The sequence below is a fragment of the Pelodiscus sinensis genome, chromosome 13 (genome assembly GCF_049634645.1).
Source record: "Pelodiscus sinensis isolate JC-2024 chromosome 13, ASM4963464v1, whole genome shotgun sequence".
NCBI lineage: Eukaryota > Metazoa > Chordata > Testudines > Trionychidae > Pelodiscus > Pelodiscus sinensis.
In genome coordinates, this window is record NC_134723.1 from 41,585,855 (window position 1) to 41,609,415 (window position 23,561).

At 42.9% G+C, this 23,561-nt stretch overlaps 2 protein-coding genes across 2 annotated transcripts; both read left to right on the forward strand.

Annotated features, from left to right (window-relative positions):
• Nucleotides 1–704: 704 nt before the first annotated feature.
• TMEM185A (transmembrane protein 185A) lies at nt 705–19,007 on the forward strand. The gene is made up of 7 exons (XM_075941084.1): nt 705–1,045; nt 4,388–4,564; nt 7,662–7,869; nt 10,606–10,689; nt 13,299–13,475; nt 13,847–13,970; nt 17,784–19,007. Exons 1-7 carry the CDS (start codon nt 1,008–1,010, stop codon nt 18,026–18,028), a joined length of 1,053 nt encoding a protein of 350 aa, XP_075797199.1. The 5' UTR covers nt 705–1,007; the 3' UTR covers nt 18,029–19,007.
• Nucleotides 19,008–19,282: 275 nt separating this feature from the next.
• Nucleotides 19,283–23,048, forward strand: LOC102448152 (heat shock transcription factor, Y-linked-like). The gene is made up of 2 exons (XM_006137801.3): nt 19,283–21,249; nt 22,184–23,048. Exons 1-2 carry the CDS (start codon nt 20,689–20,691, stop codon nt 22,958–22,960), a joined length of 1,338 nt encoding a protein of 445 aa, XP_006137863.1. The 5' UTR covers nt 19,283–20,688; the 3' UTR covers nt 22,961–23,048.
• Nucleotides 23,049–23,561: the final 513 nt, after the last annotated feature.

Consider the following 23,561-nt stretch of genomic DNA (forward strand, 5'->3'; position numbering starts at 1 on the left):
TTGATAAGGTTTGGTTTTTCCAAATTTAATTGAGGATTTCTGTAATTGGATGCCCTGACGTCAGACTGTTTAGCTAAGGGTATAAAGATACTAGGATTGATTGTATTAGCAGCCTTACTGGGTCTAGCTCTGCTGTGACCACGTTTGGCTCATGCTGTGCTTTATTAATTAATTAATAAAGCTGTTTGTTAGCTGCCTAAACACAGAGGAGCATGTTTTTGCTTCGACATTACCTATCCCTGCCGTAGAGCAAGAAGCTCTACAAAGTTCACAATACCAGGCTGCCTATTTTGAGGAAACTAGAACTAGACATTTCAGCTTTCCTATAGGAAGTATAAGCGTGTTTCTAATAGGCGTTTTCCTTCCGCACAGCTGGGACAACATAACACGAATGTAAACCAATTATGAGGTTTGAAAGTAACGAACCACTGGGCCTGGCCCCCCGGCACATGGCGCATGCGGAGGGAGTTATTCAGGAAAAAAAAAAAAGTTGCCTGCCCCTTTAAGGGTGGCCATTTTGAACTGTTGTTCTCGCAGCGCAGGGATGTGCCACAGTTTAATAAACACCGCGAGAGCCGTCAGGACAAAGGGTTCCCAGGCCAACCGGGCCAGCCTCGCCCCCACCCCCGGCTGGAGCAACGCCAGGGGCAGGGTCCACGGCGCGGGGGCGGGACAGTCCCTTCAGAGGGAGGGGCGGGAAAGCGGGCACAGACGAACCCTTCCCTCAGAGCAAGACGTCGGTTCCTTCCAAGCGCCTGCGCCGTAGTCGTCTCAGGAGGGGGCGGGGCGAGTCTGCCGTACGGTTGAGGCAAACCGTCGAAACGGAACGGTTTGCTGCGCGTGCGCCGAAGGACGGGCTGCGCGTGCGCCCTGCGCTCGGGCCCAGGCGGTGGCTGAGAGGGGCGGGATGAGTCGGCGATCGGGCTGCGGCGGCGGCGGCCCCGGGAGCGACGCTTGCGCCATGCGTCCTGTGTAGCGAGCGGCCGAGGCGGACGGTCGGGGGCGCCATGAACCTGCGGGGGCTGTTCCAGGATTTCAATCCGAGGTGAGGCCGGGCTGCCGTCGGCGGGGCCCGAGGGGCTTCCATCCCGGCCCAGTGCTCTGCTTTCCCTCACGCCTGGGGAGCGGCCGCCACGCTGCCCGCTCGTGGAGGGGGCAGCCCAGGCAGCTGCCGCTCCGGCGGCCGTACGCCTGCCGGGGGGCTCGGCGCGCCCTCCTGCCCGGAAGCGGCTCCGAGAAAAGCCTCGCCCGCCTTGTCCCGGCAGCGCCGAGCGGGGCGGAGCGAGCGCTGGGCAAGCCAGGGGGATGGGGCGGGGGCGGTTGAGCCCGAGAACACGCGGCCCCTGCTCCAGCTTCGCTGGAGGGCGAGGTGCGCACCCCTAGTGCCTGGCGGTCATTGGCGAGACCGCCGGGGGGGGGGGGGGGCAATGCAGGGTGCGGCGTGTAGCTCTGCCCAGGGGCCGCGTGGAGCAGGCGCCGTCAGGAGCGATGCGCCCTCTGCTTTTTCCCATGGCTGTTCCCCAGGACGGGGAAGGAATGGTGTCCCCAGCCTCTGTTTGTCAGAGGGCGGAGAGGGATGGCAGGAGAGAGATCGCTTGAGCATTACTTGTTTGGGTCGCTGCCTCTGCGGCACCTGGCATTGGCCACTGTCGGCAGACAGGACACTGGGCAGGATGGCCCTTTGGTCTGACTTACTGTGGCCGTTCTCATGTTTTTATGTTCCATCTTCATGTGGAATAAATGTTACGTGCATGAGGTATGTGTGGGTGTGCGCCATAGGTAGAGAAGTGATAGAAATGAGGCCGTGTTAGTCTGGGGTAGCTGAAACAAAATACAGGCCTATGGAGCACTTTAAAGACTAACAAGATGGTTTATTCGATGATGCAAAAGCGGCGAGGAGTCCTGTGGCACCTTATAGACTAACTGAAGTGTAGGAGCATAAGCTTTCGTGGGCAAAGACCCACTTCGTCAGATGCATGTAGTGAAGTGGGTCTTTGCCCACGAAAGCTTATGCTCCTACACTTCAGTTAGTCTATAAGGTGCCACAGGACTCCTCGTCGCTTTTGCAGATTCAGACTAACACGGCTACCCCTCTGATATTAGATGATGAGCTTTCGTGGGCCAGACCCACTTCCTCAGATCATGCTGCTGGCTATGGGTGCTCTAGTAATGCACTGGGATGCATTTGAATCTTTCCTGAGAGGCCACCCAAGCACTCAACTTACAGGGAACACTGGTCTGGAGTGTGCAGAGAAGGGAGACCTAGTGAAAAAGAGGGCTTGTGTAAAGGCCCAATTCTAACCTTCTTTCTGTCTCTTGTTTCATTTAGCACACAGTGAAAAACACTGTACCTAATCTGTTATGTAATGTGGCTGTTCACCATTAAACAGATTTCTGTAAGCTCTTTAGGGTAGAAATAGGATTCCAATATACATTGCCCTGCATGAATGAAACATCTATCCTCGTGGGGCAGGCTCCTAGAAGTCAGTGCTTGAAAAAAACAATGCTTTTTAGTGGTGAATGCAGTGGTCCTTCGGTATAAGCCTGAGGCATTTCAGGTTCTTTTTGAAATAAAAGTGCTGTATGAAAGCCATGTATAAAAAACAATGCATAAAAAGTGCTGTATCCAAAACTATGCTTGAGACCTGCCCTCGCTTTCTGACACAGTTTTGTAGCATAGGCCAATATGGATACAAATGTATGTAAAAGCCATGTTTTTCATAACTGTTTTGCTGCTGGTACAGATGTTTCATGAGCACTGTTTTCTAGCACTTTTAAGATTCAAAAAAGTCCAACTGGTTTCTTTTTTTAATGCATAATGCCACTCTCTGAAATAACTTCACTTGTTTTCTAGTTATAATATTCCAGTTTGAACTGCCGAAATCCAGGATTCTCTCGTCTGGCAACATCCATGGCTTGGCAGGACCGTGCAAGTTTTTGGATCAGAGAGCTCTGGCACCCAGGAGTGCAAACCCCATCCTTAGGGAGCCCTGGTTGGGTGGAGGGGAACCGGGGCTGCGTGGCTGGGGAGTTCTGGCCCTGGGGAGTCCCGACCGGGCAGGGCAGCAGCAACACTGGCCAGCCCTGTCCCCAGGGATCTCCGGTCTGGCCGAAGAGAAGTGGGGCTACAAAGGCTGAGGAGCTCTGACCCCTGAGTCCTGGCTGGGTGGAGTAGCAGCTGGACCAGTGAGCAGCAAAAGGGGGGCTTCCTGGCTGCCCCACTTTTGCTGCTCACTGGTCCATTTCTGGGGGAGCGCAGCAGAAGCAGGGCAGACAGCAAGCCCCATTCCCCGGGATCCCCTATCCAGCAGGGGAGAAGTGGGGCCACGGCAGTTGGGGAGCCAACTGTAGGGAAGGGGAACATCCTGGGAGGCCAGTGGGAGGGGACCTCCACATATCTGGCAAATTTGGGATGTTTCAGTTCCCGAGGACGCTGGACAAGGGAGGTCCAACGTGTATTGTCTTAATAGGCAAAGTTAAAGATACAGAGCTATTTTAAAACTTTTTACAGAGCCATTACTTGCCTGGCTTCCAGCCCCACTCCCAGGGAGACCTCTGCCAACCCGTGTTGCTGCCTATGTATCAGAGACAGCAGTGCGGAATGGCAGGCGGGAGCCGATCTGCGAGGGATCTGGTTTAAAAATCAGCTCCCCAAGCAGACCAGCTCCTGCCTGCCGCCCTGAGCTGTTGCCACTGCTACAGAGGAACTAGCGCGGGATGGCCGCAGCCCGTCTGTAGGGGGGCCCTGAGTTCCCCGTGTACAGAGGCTGCTCCAGCATCCCATTCATTTTTATTTCAGTTAATTTTTGACATTCTAGATTATTTATTAAAATTAAAAATAACCAAAATGACTATATGGATTACAATTATTCCTTGATTTGTATTGGAAAGCATACTTACCAGGAACATACTGCTTATGAAATTTAACCAGGTTGCGTATTTTAGAAGACTCTAATCAGGAGCTATCTTGTGGGAGGGGAAGTATTTTTAAAAGTCCATTCATATGTTGTGTGAATGCCTTGTAAAAATGCTTTTGATGTATTCCCTTGATTAATTTATAGATGAAAGAGGTGGTATACAAAAATGTTTGATCATGAATATAATACTTAATACTTCAGAATTGATCACATCTACTCAAAAAATTCAAAATTGAAACAACTGATATTCAGACTGAACTTTAAGTTTTAAAATTATCTCTGTATCTTTAACTTTGCTTATTAAGACACTAATATTATAACTAGAAAACAAGCAAATTCAACTTTTTTCTGTTGTATCTGATTCAAAATTGCTGTGTGCAGCGCAGACAGACAAGGCACTGACTGAACTAAGTTTAATTTGTTTTCTAAAAGTATGTAAACTTCTAAGTTGTATTTTTGTTTTTTCATAGCAAATTTCTTATCTATGCCTGTCTGCTGCTGTTCTCTGTTCTGCTATCTCTCCGTTTGGATGACAAAATTCAGTGGAGCTATTGGGCTGTCTTTGCTCCAATATGGCTATGGAAGCTGATGGTCATTGTTGGTGCCTCTGTAGGAACAGGAGTATGGGCACGAAACCCACAGTATCGGTAAGATTAGGATATATTCAATGAAGAAAGATTTTTTTTCATAGTGACTCAAAATCTTTAACTATGCTTTTAATAACTATATAAGAAATCAACTATATAAGAAATCAATAAAATCCGCTTGATGCTGTTTAAAATTGGTCACGGTAGCATGCAATACATGGAAACATAGTTTTATGCATGTATGGACTCTTTATCCTTATACTTACCTAATCCTACCCATGGGTATGGTGAAACCCATTGGTTTTAGTTTGACTCTGGGTCAGGTTCTGTTCATCCACAAACCTACTTTCAGGTTTGAGGTATAAAGCACTAAATATGATTCCTAAGATCATTCAGACAGTATGCAAACAAGGGGGAAAATTGTAGCTTTAATGAACTTCCCCCATTACCAATAATACCTGAGATTTTTAAAACTTATTGACTTATAAAGAGAACACTGATTTTTTTTATTTTTTTTTTTTTTTTTTTTTTTTAAGACAGAGGCTTCAACTTTGTTTGGGACACTAATAAATCGTTTTAATCTAAATAGTGAATACTTACATCTGGAAAGGCTGTTGGAGATATACGCAAAAAAGTATATGCAAAAAATATTTTCATTGGAAGTTTTAAACAGATTCTAATACTATAAAAAGCAGTGTTTGTGGCCTAGGTCAGCATTTCCCAAACTATGGGACGTGGCCCAGTACTGATCCGCGGGGAAAAAAATACCAGGCCTCAGCATGGCTGCCAGGGTGTTCTGGGCTCCCGGAGTACCCGTGCGGTGCCAGATCCTCCAATCCCTGGGTCAGGCTGGGCAGAGGATGCAGCCACTTGTTCTGGGCTCCTGGCAGAGGTGTACCGAGGGGAGAGCAGGCGGGGGGGGGGGGGCAGTTGCCCCCGGGTGCCATGCTAGGGGGTCACCAGGCTGGGCTGCAGGGGGAGATGCCGGGAACCCGGCACTGGACTCAAGGAGAGGGAGGGAGGGAGGGGCAGGAAATCAGAGCTGGGCTCAGCAGTTCTGCAGGACTTGCGGGGAGGCACAGGGAAACAGGGCTCAGCGGTGCTGGGGGGAGGCATGCAGGGAACCAGCGTGGGCTCAGCTGGGCTGAGGTGAATGGGGGAAGGTATAGGGAACAGAAGGGCAGTTCAGCTGGGCTGTGAGGGGCTGCAGGGAACTGGTGCTGCGCTCCCTTGGATTGTGGGGGATGGTTTGGGGGGATGTGCAGGGAACCAGCAGGGAGGAAGGTGCAAAGAAGCCTAGTGGGGAGGGGGGGATCCAGGAGCTGAGCGGAGGATGCAGCTGGGTGAAACAGTGGAAAATTTATTCATTTTTCATTCTTTTTTTTTTTTTTTAATATGCATTTATATTTTTGGGCTGCAAAAAAATAGTACTGAAAAAAACGCGTTCCAACTAAAGTAAAAAGTTTGGGGAAACCCTTGTCTAGCCAGCTTTCTAGCCAACTTACAGTCCATTTATCCAATCCATATTCCCTTAACTTGCTGACAAGAATATTGTGGGTGACCATATCAAAAGCTTTGCTAAAGCTGGCACTGGGGGCTTTGGGTGGACCAGAAACAACTTATTTGCATATTTGAAATTTGCTTAATGAATATGCAAATGAATGTTACTGGTCCTCCAAAAGCTTGTGAACCCCTGGCCTAGGTGATATTTGCCAACCATTTTAGTTGTTTTTACGAGAAACAAACATTCCTCAATAGTGTAATATCCTGTATGAGTGTGTGTAATATAATCATGTTCCCAGTAACAGAACAAAATGTATGAGAAGAAACTTGCATTTCATTATTTTTATGCCAAGGTTGCAGTTATTTTTCAGCTTGTCCTATGTTGTTTCAAATTGATTGTCAGACTTTAAATTCATACATACGATCAGTAACAAGAATGCATACAAGAGTTCATATGTCTGCATTTAATACTATGTTCCCTTTGAATATACTATAGAAAAAACAAGATTAAGAACTTTTATGGTAATATAGTAGTAACTTGTAGATGCCACTTTCCAAACGTGTAATAAGAAATGATTCTCTCATATAACTGCACACACAATCCACATTCTTATAGATTATATTACTCAACTTATGAATAGTGTCTTCGTGTCTACTTCAAGAAGAATTTTTGACATATTTATTATTTTATTTCCATGATATAAATGTGACCGCTTAAGTTCAGGAGTATATAGAATTCCCCCTTTCACTGAGACCAAAAATATAAGCAGTCATTGCAGTACTGTAGAGTTCCGAATACCTCTGGAATAGAGGATGTTTGTAACTGTGAACAAAACATGGTTGTTCTTTCGAAAGTTTACAACTGAACATTGACTTAAACTTTATTGTGCAGAGGAAAAAGGCTGTGTTTCAGTTAAACGAAACAAGCGTAGAAACAAATGTGAAATTTTTTAACTTTCCCTTTTTTAGTAGTTTACAGTTAAGTTTGTACTGTATTTGCTTTTTTGTTGTCTCTGTTGTGTACTTCTGATTCCAGATAAGGTGCGCATTGCCCATTCTGTTCCTAACTCTGAAGTTCTACTGGATTTGCTGAAAATTAGATGCCAGTCTTTCTAACAACAGATGCATCTGAGAAGTAGGAAACATATGCTCTAGAAAGATAGAGCTAGTCAAAAATTTTCAGATGGCATAATTTTCCATGTTGACTCCACAGAGTTTAAACATTGGGGATGTGTCTGGTCCATCAGTAGTTTCAACAGAGACCAGATAGCAGGTTGCCAGCAGGTGTCCTGCCAACCTGTCCCGCTCCTGTACTATGCAGGGACCAAACCAAAAATAAATCCATTTTGGTTTTCTCAAAATGGATTTTTTTGGTGAATTTTCCTCTTGTGAAATGTGTTCAATTTTTACTTTTTGCCCAAATTTGGTAAGAATTTTTTTCTTTCCAGAAAGCTGTACAGAAGTGTGAAATCTGAATAATGCCTATTATTGCCACATGGGAACATGGCACTGAAAAGATAGTAATTAATACAAGAAACTTTGAACTGTTATATTTAAAATGTCTTGGGATATTGTATGATGGGATGCTTCATAATTTATATTATTTTGTGAATTAAGGCCAATAGATTTTCATTCCTTCTTTACCCCTCTTTAGAGCAGAAGGAGAAACTTGTGTGGAGTTCAAAGCTATGCTAATTGCAGTAGGCATCCATCTGCTACTGCTGATGTTTGAAGTTCTGGTATGTGACAGGATCGAAAGAGGGACTCATTTCTGGCTTCTGGTCTTCATGCCATTGTTCTTTGTATCTCCAGTGTCAGTTGCAGCTTGTGTGTGGGGCTTCCGACATGACAGATCTCTGGAGGTGAGGCATGGTTTTTGATTACTGAGAACTAGGATTGTTGAATCTGAATAGCAGAATTTGTTTGCATGTTACCAAAACATGTATTTATCTGTTATATTCTGTAGCTTACCAAAATTGAGAAACCAGGAAATGGGGGGGGGGGGGGGGGGGAAGCCCTATTCTCAGTTAACTTTTCTACTTAACTTCTTAGTATAGGACAACAAATTAAATTACAACATGATTGTTCTAAACTTGACTTTATTATTGAATCTGTTATAACAATGACAGGGCTGATGAGAGTCTTTGCCACAACTTGCAGGGAGAGAGCACTGCTCTGGAAGGGGGGTGGGGGGCCTCCTCCCTCACCAGCCCTTCTGTTCCTCCCGGGAGGCTCCAGTGGTGATTTAAAGGGCCAAGAACTCTGGCTGCTGCTGAACAGTGGTGGCCAATAGTCCCAGAATCTTTTAAAGGAGGCAATTTTCCCTCTTTGCTGCCCCACTCCATTGGTGACTCTGAACAATGAACTACAAAAGTGTTTCTGTAGTATGGACTAACTTTTGAGTATCTCAGAAGCAAATTTAGAGCTGGTAATAAGTGCTCCGAGACAATATTGTTTGCTGAAATCACTTAATTCGTAGGATCTTGGTGAAGGCTGAAGAGTCCTTTGAGTGAGAGGTGCTGTTTGTAGAAATAAGAGGTTAGCTTGTTCACACTCTATATGTAATTAGCTCTTTAGTCATATGAGAGCACATTTCTGGATAACACTGAGATATGGCATGCATGCTACCATGTCCGAAACAAACTCAGCTTTTTAGTTCAATGAATTGTCTGAGGAAATTATTGCAGCACTGTTACCAGAAGGCTGATACCATAGGGGCCGTACAAAAATCCCTTACCTATTTAGATGACTTGACTATTAGCTCAACAGAATATTTTTAACGTGTTAGGATATATTGAATTTATCATTTTTTGGAAAATGGAGAAAGGAAATTGCCTCTTCATTAACTGGTGGACTGTGATTTTTAGATCCCTTAAACTGCAGATTTAAAAATATTTTCAAATAGAACTTCATTTTACAGAATTCTGTTTGAGTACCTTCAAGTAAAATGTGCATAAGAGTAGTCATCTTCCACTGGATGCTTGAATACCCTTGATTTAGAGGATGGGTGCACAAGTGATAAATATTGGTGGAGAGAAATTGAAACCCACTCAACCTGAAAGGTCACAGCTATCTCCTAAAGAGAATGTTAGAAAATTCTACCGCCCAATTTATTTTTTTCACTACTTTATCACCTTTATTTTCATGCTCCTCTTAGTTTGTTTTTTCTTGTCGTACTGGAGGGTTTTACTACTTTTGTTCTCCACTCTGTAGCTCAGGCTTTTTTGTGCTGTTAACATTCAGCATATCCTAGTGCACAAACACGTATTATGTTGGTTGATGTAATGTAACTGAGGCAGTTGTTTGAATATCATTAAAAAGAAGCAGCTATTGAACTGAAGTATTTTCAGTCTGCTCGATCTCACTATGAAACTGATTATGCATTGACATAGGAGGCCAATTCTTGAAAAGTCCTTGTGTGTGCATGATGGGCTGGGGAAATTTTCTGCTGTACGTTCTGCTCCAGTGATTATAAAAATACTGTTAATCTGAGGTACATATGAATGCTTTTAAATTTGATTCTGGCATCTCCAAACATTCAGCTGAATTTGGCCCAAATGGTGCATATTAACTTAATGATAAAACCCTGTTACAGACGTCTATACTGTAATTTTTCTTTTTGCCCAGTGTCCACTTATTTTTCTACTCTGTTGTGGAGTTCTAGTACATAGTTACTTGAAATTCGTTACCTATGCTTGGCTAGTGGAGACTTGGTTCTTCATTTAAAGATTCAGAGTGTCACATATACATTTTAGAAGTCATAATTATGCAAAATGCTCACTAAGTTCACTGAGCCAGTATGATGTATCACACATTGTCTGACTTCTGAAAAATATTTATATCTCAAAATCCTCTTAAACATTGTCATTTAAAACAGAAGATGTATTTAATTTAAACATGCTGGTTTCAGTTACCATTTTATCTCTTATCCCTTAACCAAATTCTACCTCTTTGGGATTGTCCCAGAAACTTTGGGAAATGGAATTCTGCCAAGGCAGATGACGCTTCATTAATTGATCCTTTATGAATTAAGCAAGAAAGGTGTCATGTTTTCAATTTAGGTTAGTTTTAAAGTACGATTTTTACTTTTTTCCTGAGGCCTGAAGTAGACATTAATGGAACACTGAAAGCACAGTGGCTTTCTTTTTTTGTTAAATGAAACTAGTACTTAACCTATATGGCTACATGAGAAAATAGTTCCACTAAAGACTTAACATATCCTACAGTAGCTTCTAAAAATGTAATGTACTTTCACTATTCATACTGTCTCTTTGCATTAAATGCAGGAGTGTGAAACTGGATGGGTATCCTCTTTGTCATGCACTGGCTATCTTGCACTGGCTAAGTGCTGCAGTGTTTGCAATGCAACTACTAAAGGAAATACTAGTTTAAGAAACAGTAACTAACATAATTGGAAATAATGAATGATGAAAGAAACCTGAATGATCAGTCAGAACATCTAGTGTTGTTATAAGTGTTCTTTGTTAAAGAATTGTATCATGAGCCATAAAGTTGTTCGTTCAGACTTTTTGGGTGTTTGTGTGTTACTTTATAGAATTATGAAGTAGTTCTAATATATCTTTGTTTTTTATTTGTAGTTGGAAATTTTGTGTTCTGTCAATATTCTCCAGTTCATATTTATTGCACTCAGACTAGACGAGATCATCAGATGGCCATGGCTTGTACGTAAATTGCATTTACTCCATTTTAAGGTTGTTTCTAAATGTTGACGTCTTCATGCAAATATTGAATATAGTGGCCAGCTAAGGAAAATGCTTTTAAGTGAAGTAAGTTATTTGCTACCAAATTGCACAAAGTGAACCAAGTAGTTATGTATATTTGGAAGTAATACATTGTAGATATCACTTTTAATTTAAAAAAAATTATTAGTGTAAATGTAGTGTGTGGGTTTTAACAAATAAGGAATACCCTATGGTATCCAGTGCCCAAAGGCATCAGAGCACTGTTTTAAAAATATATTGAGCTCTTCATGGTAAGTAGTTACCTTCACAGTCTCTTAGTTTATCCTTCTGAAAAAATATGGGTAAATAGTTAGATACTTATAAAACATGCACATATAGCAAATGGAATAGAATTCTTGATTTGGGAGCTATTCAGATAGATTGTCGTCTTAAACTACAAAAAAGTAGAAATTAAAACTTCTTGGAAAGCATTAACTTATTACAGGCCTTGTTAAAGACTTGCTGTTGTTGAAAAACATTGGTAGATATAAAGCTTTAGTGCCAAACTTTCAATAGCTAGAACAGGGGTGGGGAACCTTTTTTGGATTGAGGGCTGCCCGCCCACAGAAAAATCAGTCGGGGGCTGAAAACAAGTGAGAAGCAAAAAAGCAAAAACCCTCACTGACATGGCCCCTGACTGAGAAGGAGCCACACACACCGGAGCCTGTGGCAGGCCTATACAACATAGCTCGAGGGCCGCATGCGGCCCTCAGGGGCTCACTGTACTGCCCCATCCAATCCGCCAGCTGGGCGGAGGAGCGGAGCACCACCGGGGAGGGGGAAGTGTGGTGATTCTCGCCGCAGGGCTGCCTGCGTGCAGCTCCGGTGCGAGGAGGTGGGGCGCAAGCCAGAGGGCGGGACGCCAGCAGACGCCGGGACGCTGGTGTGACGTCACGGTCAGCAACCGCCGGATTCTAAGAGGCAGAAGCCAGGTCGGGGAGGGAAAGGGGCTTGTTCTGAGGGGAGGGGGACAGGTCAGGAGACCGGGGAAGACACCAAGGGGCAGGGTGAAGGAGAGACAAATGCAGGGGGCCAAGTGGAGACACGCAGTGTTTTGTTTCTCATCTGTGGTTGGTTTTGTTTTGTTTTTTGTTTTTCCTCTCAACAAAAATTTTTAGCTGTGTGTTTGGTATTTTTTGGGAGAGTATCCCTACTTGCGTCCCACAGCTGTTTTCTTTGGAGTAATATGGCCCTCATCATTTTCCGAGCTGTGCAGGCCTGTCCTATGGGGACCCAGCCTAATAGATTTTGTGTGCTCCAGCCTCGCAGTGAGGTAAAGGTGGGGACGGGGTACTTGAGCATCAATGTGAGCTCCCCAATGCTGGTGGGGGCCATGAGCCTCGGGCCAAATCCAGGCAAGCCAGGGGCCACATTTGGCCCCTGGGCTTGAGGTTCCCCGCTCCTGAGCTAGATTTATAGGTTCACACACAGTTCATGCTATTCCATGCATGTTTCTATACACATTTGAGCAAACTCCCCTCCCCCCCCCCCCAAGAAATGGGTTATATAAAAAGGTTTCTAATTGCCTAAAATTCCTGTTTAGCTTGCATGTATTTTTGTGCACAGGCCTAGATCTCTGTCCACTGAAAACCTGGCTACTATAGTCTGTTTCATTTTTATTCCTTTAGGTAGAAAACCTGTTTAAAATGTTAATGCCATGGCATTGACAAGTCCATAATCTCATTTCATTTGATTTGCTTATCCAGATGCTTTCACTCTAGAAACAGGTAGAGATAAGAGGCTGCTTGTGTCATTCTGCAGGGGGGAGTGAAACATAGTACAAACTCCAGTTAATCTCTGATCAGTTGTTGAGGAAATTAGATAGAAAAGAAACTGCCTTGGAGAAAACAAGACAAAGTAGGGAGTTAATGGATGATGAGATAGGGAATGCTTTTGTAAGTACCTAGTAAATAATTGGTTGATTAAGCCAGTATTTTTACAAACCATTTCAAATACAGTTACAAGGAAGAGTTAATGTAAAAAGAATATATTGCGATTTAAAATTCCAAAAGTGGCTTTCAGAGACACATTCTTATAAAAAATTACATACAAAAATAGTAGATGTGAGGAAAAAAAATTGGAAGGACTCTTAAGATATTGTGTTGCCCCACTTTGAGCATCTCATATCATGCGACTGTCATGGTCTCCTCTTCTTGCTTCATATTCAAGAGTAAATTCAAAAGGAGACAAGAGTCTTGCTTATATTCTAAACTCATTTTAAGATCCCTTGCCCAATTTATTATATCTAATTAAATTTTACTGAAACTGAATTAGCTTGAAGTGGTTTTAAATTGCTTCAGCTAATTGTGTTAAAGGTCCAGTCTAGACAAAGGTTTAAGAAACTTATCTAGTGAAGTTGATATCGTACTTACTAATGGTCATGGTTTATGAAGCTTTCTTGTTGTAGAAATAATCTTAATTAAAAACATAAATTTACAAATTGCTTTCACCTATTTAGGTTCAATATGTGTATTTTCTAAAAACCAAAACTAATACAGAGTAACTCATCCCTGAGAGGAGAAAAATAGTCAACTTTCTTTCTTTTTCAGGTTGTTTGTGTTCCTCTGTGGATCTTGATGTCCTTTCTGTGTCTGGTAGTACTCTATTACATTGTTTGGTCTGTCCTGTTCCTGCGTTCAATGGATGTTATTGCTGAGCAAAGGAGAACACACATAACAATGGCCATCAGTTGGATGACAATCGTTGTTCCATTACTCACATTTGAAGTAAGGAAAAACACATTGGTGTGTGGTTCTTAGTTAGGTTCTATATTTCATTAGTTGCTGCTTTTGGGGTTCCTTAAAGTGAAGATACTATTCCTTGATTAGAATAAAATCTTAACTCTTATCATGGATTAAGCTGGGGAGGGAGGGGTCATTGAAAATTAAGGTAGGAATTTTTGCTACTTCAGAACAAAAGTTCATACATTCACACAAGTGTTGGAAACTTGTTAGAACTGAGACCAGTGGAACTTTGCATAGTCGGGATATTTTGTGCAATGTATCTTGCAGGATTGGGGGGTCTAGCATATAAAAGTCTTTAAAATCAGGGATGTGCATTATAATCAAACTCATATTTGCTTAACTTTTTCCATTAGATTCTACTAGTGCACAGACTGGATGGACATAATGCATTCTCATATATACCCATTTTTGTCCCGCTTTGGCTTTCCTTGATAACTTTAATGGCAACAACCTTTGGACAGAAAGGAGGAAATCATTGTAAGTATTTAGAAACCTGCAGTAATAGATGGGAAAAGCTCATATTGAATTCAAATATTTAATCCAGACTTGAGGCTATTATTTTTGAAAAGGATCAATTAAAAACTCTAGATGCTATATGTGTACTCCCTGCCTCCCCCCTGAAAGAGAGAGTAGCCAAAGAGATAGGAAAGAGAAGTATCTGAGGCATTTTCAGTTTGGGGTATTGAGGAATTTTGTGGGGGTGGGTCTCTTTCAATAGGCCAAAAGGTATAGCTTGTATTTACATGGAAACAGTCTTTTGTTTGACTTGTGGACACCAAGCAAACTAGGCCGGGGTGGGCAAGAGGCTGCCAGCAGGCTGGATCCAGCTTGCCAAGCCACTGGATCTGGCCCATGGCTGCCTTGCTGGGACCCTTAAGCACAGCGCAGTGGCAGCTGCTTTGAATGTGGCTGCTCTGTTCTGGGAACGAGGAGGGAGGCTTTGTGCTCTGTCCCACCGCTTAGCAAAATCGGAGCTCCCGTTGGCCAGTTTACGAACAAAAGCAGCTGAGAGATTTTGCTAGTGGCAGGGGCAGTTAATGAAGCCTGCTTGCGCGCCCCCCCCCCCCCCCCCCCCCCCCCCCCCCCACCTGCCAGAGCAGAGCCACGTGGAGCAGTTTGCAACTGCAGCCTTCAGGTTGCTGCAGGACTGTTGACTGGAAGCTGCCTAGGTTGGTGCCTCCCAGCCAGAGCCCACTCCTCCTTTTCTCCCCCCGCCCCCCAACTACCTGCTCCAGGCCACCACCCAAACTCCCTTTCCCCTGGGTCACAACTCCCTCCCAGACCCTGCACCCTCTCTTACACCCTTTCCCTAGGCCAGAAGCCTCTGGCACCCATACCCCCTCCCTGACTCTGCATCCCCTTCCCCTGCCCTAAGTCATCACCCAAACCCTCTGCACCTCATCCCCCAGGTCACAACTCCCTTCAGACCCTGCACCACCTCTTAGGGTCCCTCCCTCAGTCCAGAATCCTCTCCTGCACCCATACTCCCTCCTGGACTCTGCACCCCAAGCCTCTGCCCAAGATCACAGTCCCTTCCTTCACTCAAACTCCCCCTCAGACTCCACACCCCCTCCTGCACTCAGTCTCCTACCCCAACCTCCCTTCTGCACCTAACCTCTGTCCCAGACTCCAGACCGCCTTGGTAGAAATGCAGCCCTTGACCACTCGATAAAATCTTGGAGTGGCCCCCCCATTAAAAATTATTGCCCACCTCTGAACTAGATAGGTGGAGATTAACACAGTGGGCATAGTCAGAAGAAGCTTTGCAGCTTATGACAGTTTTTCCTTATGAGTCACAGGCTGTGTATGTATCCCTTGTTGTGAGTGTCTTTCTGTAATCCATCTAAGTTTGATTTTGACCCCTTAGCTTCTTGGAATCACAATGTCAAAGTCCAACAGAATTAGTTCAGTCCTTAATCCTTCCACAGTAAATTGTGTTTCATATGGTTTATTTTTTATTGTGTAGAGGGTAGGGTTTTTCCCCCCTCCTGTTATGTATGCTGAAGATCCTATAGCATGTATTGTAAGCGGATGGGCTTGTCCTGATGTCCTTAGCCAATATTTTTTCTCCTTCAACCAGAACACAGAATAGCAATGTGCAGTTAGTTGTGACTTCCACTCCAAGGGTAGCTTTATTTAACGATGCAATGTGTGTAAATATTATAAAAACCGTTTGGGATCCTTTTATAGTTGAAAGAGTTTATATTATTTATTATTGTAAACTGAATTGTCTTGTTTTATGTCTCTGTAATCACAACATACACTGACTTTTTTTAAACTTGTTCTTAGATCATAAGTAATTTTTTCATATTCAGCTGCTATATGAGTTCTTGTATTGATTTGGAGGAGTTGGTATATAAATAATGGTGGTGTGAAAATATTTAATGGATTTAGCCCTATAATAAGGAATATCTTAGCTTCATATTCTTTACCAATATGTATTAAAAAGGGCCTTGTGAAGACTTGATCATGAAAGTATTGACTAATTTCTTTTCAGCTAGTATATTCTCAGTGTCTGTAGCTACTTGTTTCATCAAAGCATCTCCAGCATAGGTTTCTTCCCCAGACCTAAGATTTTTGTCTGATATGTTTACTTTAACATCAGACTTCTAACTGTGTTTCTGCTAGTTACAGTAAAACTCCATTGGTCCGGCATCTGACGGTCCGGCACTCCTGATGATCCGGCACCATCAGGAACCCGGAAGTGCTCCGCAGCCGGACCATTGGAGCTGCTCTGCCCCCAGCTTCCCCTATTCAGCCGCTGCTAAAACTGACCAGCGGCTGAATCGGGGAAGCCGGAGGCAGAGCAGCTGGGGCGCTGCCGGGTAGGTCCCCTAGCGCTGCCCCTGGGGGCTGCGGGACCAACCCGGCAGCACCCCAGGCGTCCTGATTCAGCCGCTGCTGAAATTGACCAGCAGCTGATTCCAGGAAGCCTGAGGTAGAGCTGCTCTGCCTCAGGCTTCCTGGAGTCAGCTCTTGGTCAATTTCAGCAGCGTCTGACTTGGGGACGCCTGGGGCAGAGCAGCTGGGGTGCTGCTGGGTTGGTCCCGCAGCGCCGCTCCTCGGCGCTACTGGATCAACCCAGCAGCACTCCAGCTGCTCTGCCCCAGGCATCCCCAAGTCATCTGCTGCTGAAACTGACCAGCGGGGGCTTCCTTGAGTCAGCTGCTGATCAGTATCAGCAACGTCTGACTTGGGGGGACGCCTGAGGCAGAGCAGCTGGGGTGCTACCGGGTTGATCCAGTAGCGCCGAGGAGCGGCGCTGCGGGACCAACCCAGCAGCACCCCAGCTGCTCTGCCCCAGGCGTCCCCAAGAGCAGTTGGGGTGCTGCCTGGTTGGTCTCGCTGCGCCAAGGGTCGGCGTTACCCCGACCAACCCGGCAGCACTCCAGCTGCTCTGCCCCAGGCGTCTCCGATTCAGCCGCTGCTGGTCAGTTTCAGCAGTGGCTGAATCAGGGACGCCTGGGGCAGAGCCGGACTATCGGAAGGGGGGGCTATGAGGGGTCTGGAGTGGTACCCCCCCCTCACCCCAGACCCCTCATAGCCCTCCCTTCCGATAGTCCGGCATATCTAATAATCCAGCACCCCCTGGGTCCCAAAGGTGCCGGATTATCGGAAGTTTACTGTATATAACTTTTTAAACCTGTGTGGGGTTTTTTGTTTGTTTTTTAAGTCTAGAGCCTAAATTGCCTCCTCAACTTTGTGCTTGGAAGAGTAGAGTGGTGGAACATTACAGGGCACAAGTCAGTCTTCACCTGTAGCTGTGACCACAGTGCATTTGCAGTGTAGCTGATGACAACATTAGCTTAGTGTTTAAGGCTATATGCTGTAGATCTAGTAGTGTGTTGTATAACTTTTATTTTATGAGTATGAGTTAGGTAACATAACCCCGGTCATTCCAAATGGACCCCATGTGCTTAACAAACAAATGTACTTAAATTCATTTCAGTTGGAACTTATCTAGGTGAAATATGGCAACCGGTCACCAATCTTAATATCTGTTTGACAAGGATATCATGGAATCTTTAATTGCAAGTAGTCAGGACGTTGGCTTTGTTTTATGTGAAAGATTTGCCTGTAGCAGGTAAAATACTTCTGTATGCCATGCTGTGGGATTAATTAATGGAAGGGTACTATCTACTGAGTCACTAGCACCATGTGTTAGTGTCTAACTATTTATAAACAATATTTATATAAAAGATTTTAGTATAAAAATGAAATGAGTACTTGGTTTTAAAGTGTAATTTCCTTCTTGATTAAAACTGAAACTATTAATTTGGATTTGTCCAGGGTGGTTTGGAATTCGCAAAGATTTCTGTCAATTTCTACTTGAAATTTTCCCATTCTTGAGAGAATATGGAAATATTTCCTATGATCTTCATCACGAAGATAATGAAGAAATGGAAGAAACACCTGTTCCAGAACCTCCCAAAATTGCACCAATGTTCCGAAAAAAGACTGGAGTGGTCATTACACAAAGTCCTGGAAAGTACGTTATTCCACCTCCCAAGCTAAGCATTGATGTGCCAGATTAAAACGAATTTAGAAGATGGACAACTGACAACAAAACTGGAACTAGGAATAAACAACCAAATGTATTTCATCTCAAAAAATGTTCTAATTTCTTTTAAGGATAGGTATTTGTCAGTTAGTGGCTTATAATGTATTACATTGGAGATTTTTAAATGATTTCTTTTGGAGCTTTCCATATTTACTTAATCTCATGGTAGTGAATCCAAATGGGAACACTAGTTAATCTTTTTTTTTTAAATATACCTATAAAGTCATTACCAGAGAAATTAATCCAGTATATCAATTGTAGTGCATGGGGCATTGAAAACTTTTAATATTCTGTAACATGACCTCTGGTAACTCAAATTCAGATTTTTCTACACCTCATTTAAGCATTTTAAGTATTGTGTTCCTAGTGTTATGATCTTTTGTCCCTGAAGATAGGTGGTTGTCTAATCGGTGAACCTTCCTAGTGGATTGGTTATGTGCCTGGCTGTATAGTATTTATACGAACATTGTAGCAATGTAATATATTCTGTTCAAATTCTAGTTCTGTACAGTATAAATATTATGTAAAGGTATTTTTTTAAAAACTTGTATGAAATGCATAGACTATTACAGAGGATGTCTTTCAAGTCTTAAGTATATATTTGGCCTCTCTTGCTGTATGTTGTTTAGATATATGCGTTGGCATGTCTTTACCTGTCATTTCCTATTCAGACATGAACACTATCTTTAACTACAGAGGCACAGGAGCATTGCACTTCTCTGGCAAGACTTGAAGGCTTTTGTTTTATATAGAATGTATAACAGCTTACATGATTTTGACTCAATGTAAATTATTGTGTAAATAATCACAACCGTTGCACTGACTTGTGGGTGGGGGGGTAGATGTTAACTGTGTTGCGTCTTCAAGTTCTGTAGTCATATTTTACCATTAAGCAACACATTATTAGTTATTAGCCCCTTCAGCTGTTTAATAAACTATTTTTTCCTATATTATGTGGAAAATCTATACTTTGTTTTAATTGCTCAGATTTTGTAGATTGTCATCAATTTTACAGCTGACATAAATACCAAGACTGTACTGTTGCATAAACTACCCTATCTTTTGTGAAACACAGGTCAGTCCAAATTATTAAACCCTTTACAAGGAGCTGTGCCATTTTAAATTAGTAAATTCTCTAGAAAAGTTTCTGTTTACTTTGACATTGTCATGAATTTTGGGGGGTGACGGGTGGGTTTTTTTTTCTTTCCCAAACCTCTACTGAGGATGCTTGTAGGTTAGTGAGATTAATCTGAAATTCATGTTACAGTAGTTTGTTCTCTTTGGCAAAGAGATGCTTGTGTTTGCTCTTACAACTCAGTGATAAGTATACACTCTGATATCCATCAGTACTGTTTTTCAAAAAATGGTTGATACAGGAATGACAGGAATGTGGAAACTCATCTCTTCACTATAACCACTAGCCACAGTTAGTTATGCCAGAAGTAGGGAATATATTTGTTCTGACAACTGTAATACTAGTGAGGCAAGTGCTCCCTACTGCATTGCCTTTATTCTTCCATCTACCCGTTTCTCCCCCCATCCATCCCCAGTCTCCCCGGTAATGGGCATTCAGTGGTGGAAGATAGTTCATTATAGGCCACACTGTTCCTCATCTACTGCAGCAAAATTGGGGTTTAGAGGTAGCCTCCTAATAATGCATTTATATCCCACCATCATTGTCCACTTGGACTTGAGAACATGCTCTGCTCGACCTCCTTGAGAGGCCCAGGGAGTAAAAGGCCTTCCATTTGTCCACTGGGCTACCCTACTGGAAAAGAGCAGCCGAAAAAACGCGTAGGTTGAATTCCCACATTCTCACTGGAAGGGAGAACCAATAGGAAGTCAACATCTAATAGACAATCTCCTTTCTCCCCTTCTTTCTCTCTCTTATCCCTGTGACAAGTGCTGGCAGGTGACTTGGTTTGCTCTGTAATGTTACTATCACATAGAAGATGGGCAGTGATGATCAACCTGTGGTGACTTTTTTTCAGATTCTTTCCTTCTGCCTTTTACCAGTACCTCCTTCCCCAGTCTTTGGAGCAGAAAGAGGGTTCTGCAAGAGACCAGAGGGAACAGTCTCCTTTGCAGCTGCTAAATGGAATTGTAAATTCTTATTTTTATATACAGTGTATGTAATTTAAATACTTGTACTCCTATTTTTTTTTTCATACAGCCAGGGTCTGATGGCAAGAACACAGTGTGGGGAATTCTTCACTAGTGAAAGAGGCTCAGTGGAAAGACTAGGCAAATAAATTTCTTCCTTTATTCCCAACAACCGCAGCAGTACAAGCTTCCCTCAGCTCTGTTGTGGAATGACTGCTGTGGGGAGAGGGAGGAATGGATGGTACGGTGCTCTATGTCCAGTTAGTATATGCCTTATTTACATCATGAGACAAAGCTTTTATAGATTAGATCTAATCTCTCGTAAATGATATTTAAATGCTTTTCACTTTAGTGACTTGTCTGGCCATTATTACCTCAATTTGCTAGGAAACCAGTTGTTTTATGATGTCACAGCCACACACCACAAGTATCATTATGATGTTCTAGAACTCTCTACTGAAGTTTCACTTTAAGCTAGCATCATTTTAATATACCACTGTCTAGGAGCATGAAGCTCAACTAATAGCATAAATGGCTACAACTGAAAAAGGTCAAAGCGATAAAGGATTGGAGATGGACCTTCCTATAGCAGAAACATTACATGTTTCAGCTCAGGATGAAATGGTTGATTCTGCTACCTCAATTTCTTCTGCTATTCCATTGTGTGATAAAACAGCAGCTGGTGACTCTGCCTTGAGGTCTATAATAGAAGAAAATGCTTTTCAAGCTCTGAGTGATGGACCATGGGTAAAAAGACCACGTCTTACTCTCTGTGAGGATAATTCCACTGAAGACAATGATTTTTTATCCCTCACCTTTCCAAAGAAACTATGGAAAATTGTTGAAAGTGATCAATTTAAGTCACTTTGGTGGGATGATGATGGAAATTGTGTAGTGATTGATGAAGAGCTCTTTAAAAAGGAGGTGCTAGAAAGGAGAGGCCCTCTGCGAATTTTTGAAACTGATTGCATGAAAAGTTTCATCCGTCAGCTTAATCTCTATGGCTTTAGCAAAATGCGGCAAGATTTTCAAAGGTCTGCCTCACTAGCTGAATTTCTAGCAGAAGAAAAAGCAGCATCTGCTTTTAGCAAGGTAAAATGCCAGTATAGTTTCTCAAAGCTTAAAAGATGCCTATTCTGAAATACATTTAATGAGGGTTTTTTGCATGCACAAAAGTTTTATGCTCATGAAGAGAATCTAGGAATGAGGGTTTTGAAGGCTATTCTGACATCCATAGTTCTCAAAGTATTCTCATGAATGAGTAAAAAAATGTGAATACTAGTTTTTTGCCCAGAAGTGACTATTTCAGTGTGGGTTTTTCCCTGCTCGCCTGAGCCAGTGAAACAGAAATCCTCTCAGCCCCCTTCTCTTTCTCTCTTCTGGTTACTGGTGTACTTCTGGTACTAGGTTTGCATTGCTTTCTTTTCCCACTGGCATTTGCTGAATGCTAGGAAGATGGATATGAGCCATGTGTTACTATTTGAACATTTATGGCCTTTTATCTAAATTACTAAAAGTCAAGGGGACTTGTACTTCTGGACCTAAATCTTTTACATGCTTTAGAAAGTCTCCTACTGTCGGATAATATCCATCCTTTTTGTTTAAACTTTAGTTTCGATACTAGACCCACTTAAGAGATATAATCCATTAAAATATTACCTGTCTGTATTTCTAACACCTTTTAAATTTCAAATTTACCTTTCACCATTTCTGCCATGTTTGCTTTTTGCACTTAATTTGGCTTCTACAGTGAAAGTAAGCTATTCAGGTCCATTTCCTGAGGTTAAACACAATGCTGCAGGAGAATGTTTAAATTCAAAGAATTTTCACTGATTTAAAATGTAATGAAAATACCTCTGTTTCATCATATCTTTTTTGCAGCTTAAAATTGGGGCCAAAATTGTTTGCCAGTGTCCGTTCAATATTAATGTTTGCTTTATGTAGGCAAAAATCTTAGCCAGAATGTGCACTTGACTTTTTTTTATTCTCATAGAGGTGATTAAATCTTTTCCCTTGCTTTATTTAGTTACAGTTCTACCATAACCCGAATTTTAAGAGAGGCTATCCCCACCTCCTTGTAAGATGTAAAAGAAGAGTTGGCATCAAAAATACACCACCAGTTGCTTTCTCATTAGAACAGGAATTTAGTGAAAACTGCCTAAAGAATGAGGGAAGAAACTCAGACATTCAGTCTGCTTTGGGAACTGCTTCCATGGAGGAAAATGACCTTGTTGCAACTGCTTCAAAGGAAAACATTCAAACGTGTGCACTAAGAAAGCCTACGGTGAATAAGGGACTTGTCAGAGCAACTGCCCGAATCAGAAGTGGATACACTTCTTCACCTGCAGCTTCACTGAGACAATCAGATCATGCTACAGCAGAAGACAATGAGAAGTTGAATCAGCTGGCTCCGTTCCATTTACCTCAAAATAACAGCCATACTCGAGTCAGCAACCATGATCTAGATTCCACTACCACTACGTCTGCGACTTCTTTGTATCACGTCATACCTCCTGTATCAAATAGTCCTTTTGGACCAGTGATGGGGCTTCCTGCCTTCCCAGCCATGTATCCAGACTTATCAGCTATGCAGGCTCATTGGGCTAGTTTGCTGCCATTTTGTAACCCATGGTTCTCAATGCCTATGATTGCAGCAGCCTCTGCCATTTCCATGTCAAGATCATCTCATCACCGAACTCCATCGTACCATCACTGCCCTAATTGCAACTGCACTTCAAACAATTCACCAGCTGCCAAAGGCGTTGGACCAAAGACTACTGAATATTCAGGATACCACCCATAAATCAAAGGACTTTAACATTTCCTATTCTGGGGGACAAGGTCACTGACAAGTCTGCAATGAAACTGAAGAATAAATGTCTTTTCCAGTTTTCCTGTCCTATTTATATAAAATAATCCTAGGCTTAATTTTATTTTCAGCAGGGAAGAATTCGGTCAGTAGAAGCAATGGGTCAGGTTTAATATGTAATAGTTCAGAAAGTTAGGGGGAGCAACATAATGTTTGAATTGCACTTAGGCTGATCATGTTCTTTCCAAAGATGGCTTCTGTTCACCACTACCCATCCTTTGTCACTGCAAACAAGTGTTGAAGCAGGGAGGTATTGCAGGAGGACTGAGCCTCTTTTCTGTTTTAGAGATGACATGTGCCACATGTAGCTCTAGGCCTGAAGAATACACTTCTGCCAAGGCCATTTATTGAGTCTTGGTTTCCAAAGCAGGGTTTGACCTATGTGTTCAAACAAAATATCTATCTCATATTATCCTGTCAACTCAAACAGTACAGTGAACTTCACCTTTTGGGACAGCAGGTTTGTAACGCATACTGAGGTGGATAACCCACAGTTTACCGAGTGATTTGTGTTAGCTGTCCTATGGAATATGAT

Bases quoted from the DNA above. Each gene is read 5' to 3' on its own strand.
- TMEM185A (XM_075941084.1), top strand. From the start codon at position 1,008: ATGAACCTGCGGGGGCTGTTCCAGGATTTCAATCCGAG. The intron at 1,046-4,387 runs GTGAGGCCGGGC...GTTTTTTCATAG, and splicing joins TTCCAGGATTTCAATCCGAG to CAAATTTCTTATCTATGCCT. The intron at 13,476-13,846 runs GTAAGGAAAAAC...TTTTTCCATTAG, and splicing joins TTCCATTACTCACATTTGAA to ATTCTACTAGTGCACAGACT.
- LOC102448152 (XM_006137801.3), top strand. From the start codon at position 20,689: ATGGCTACAACTGAAAAAGGTCAAAGCGATAAAGGATTGGAGATGGAC. The intron at 21,250-22,183 runs GTAAAATGCCAG...TGCTTTATTTAG, and splicing joins CAGCATCTGCTTTTAGCAAG to TTACAGTTCTACCATAACCC.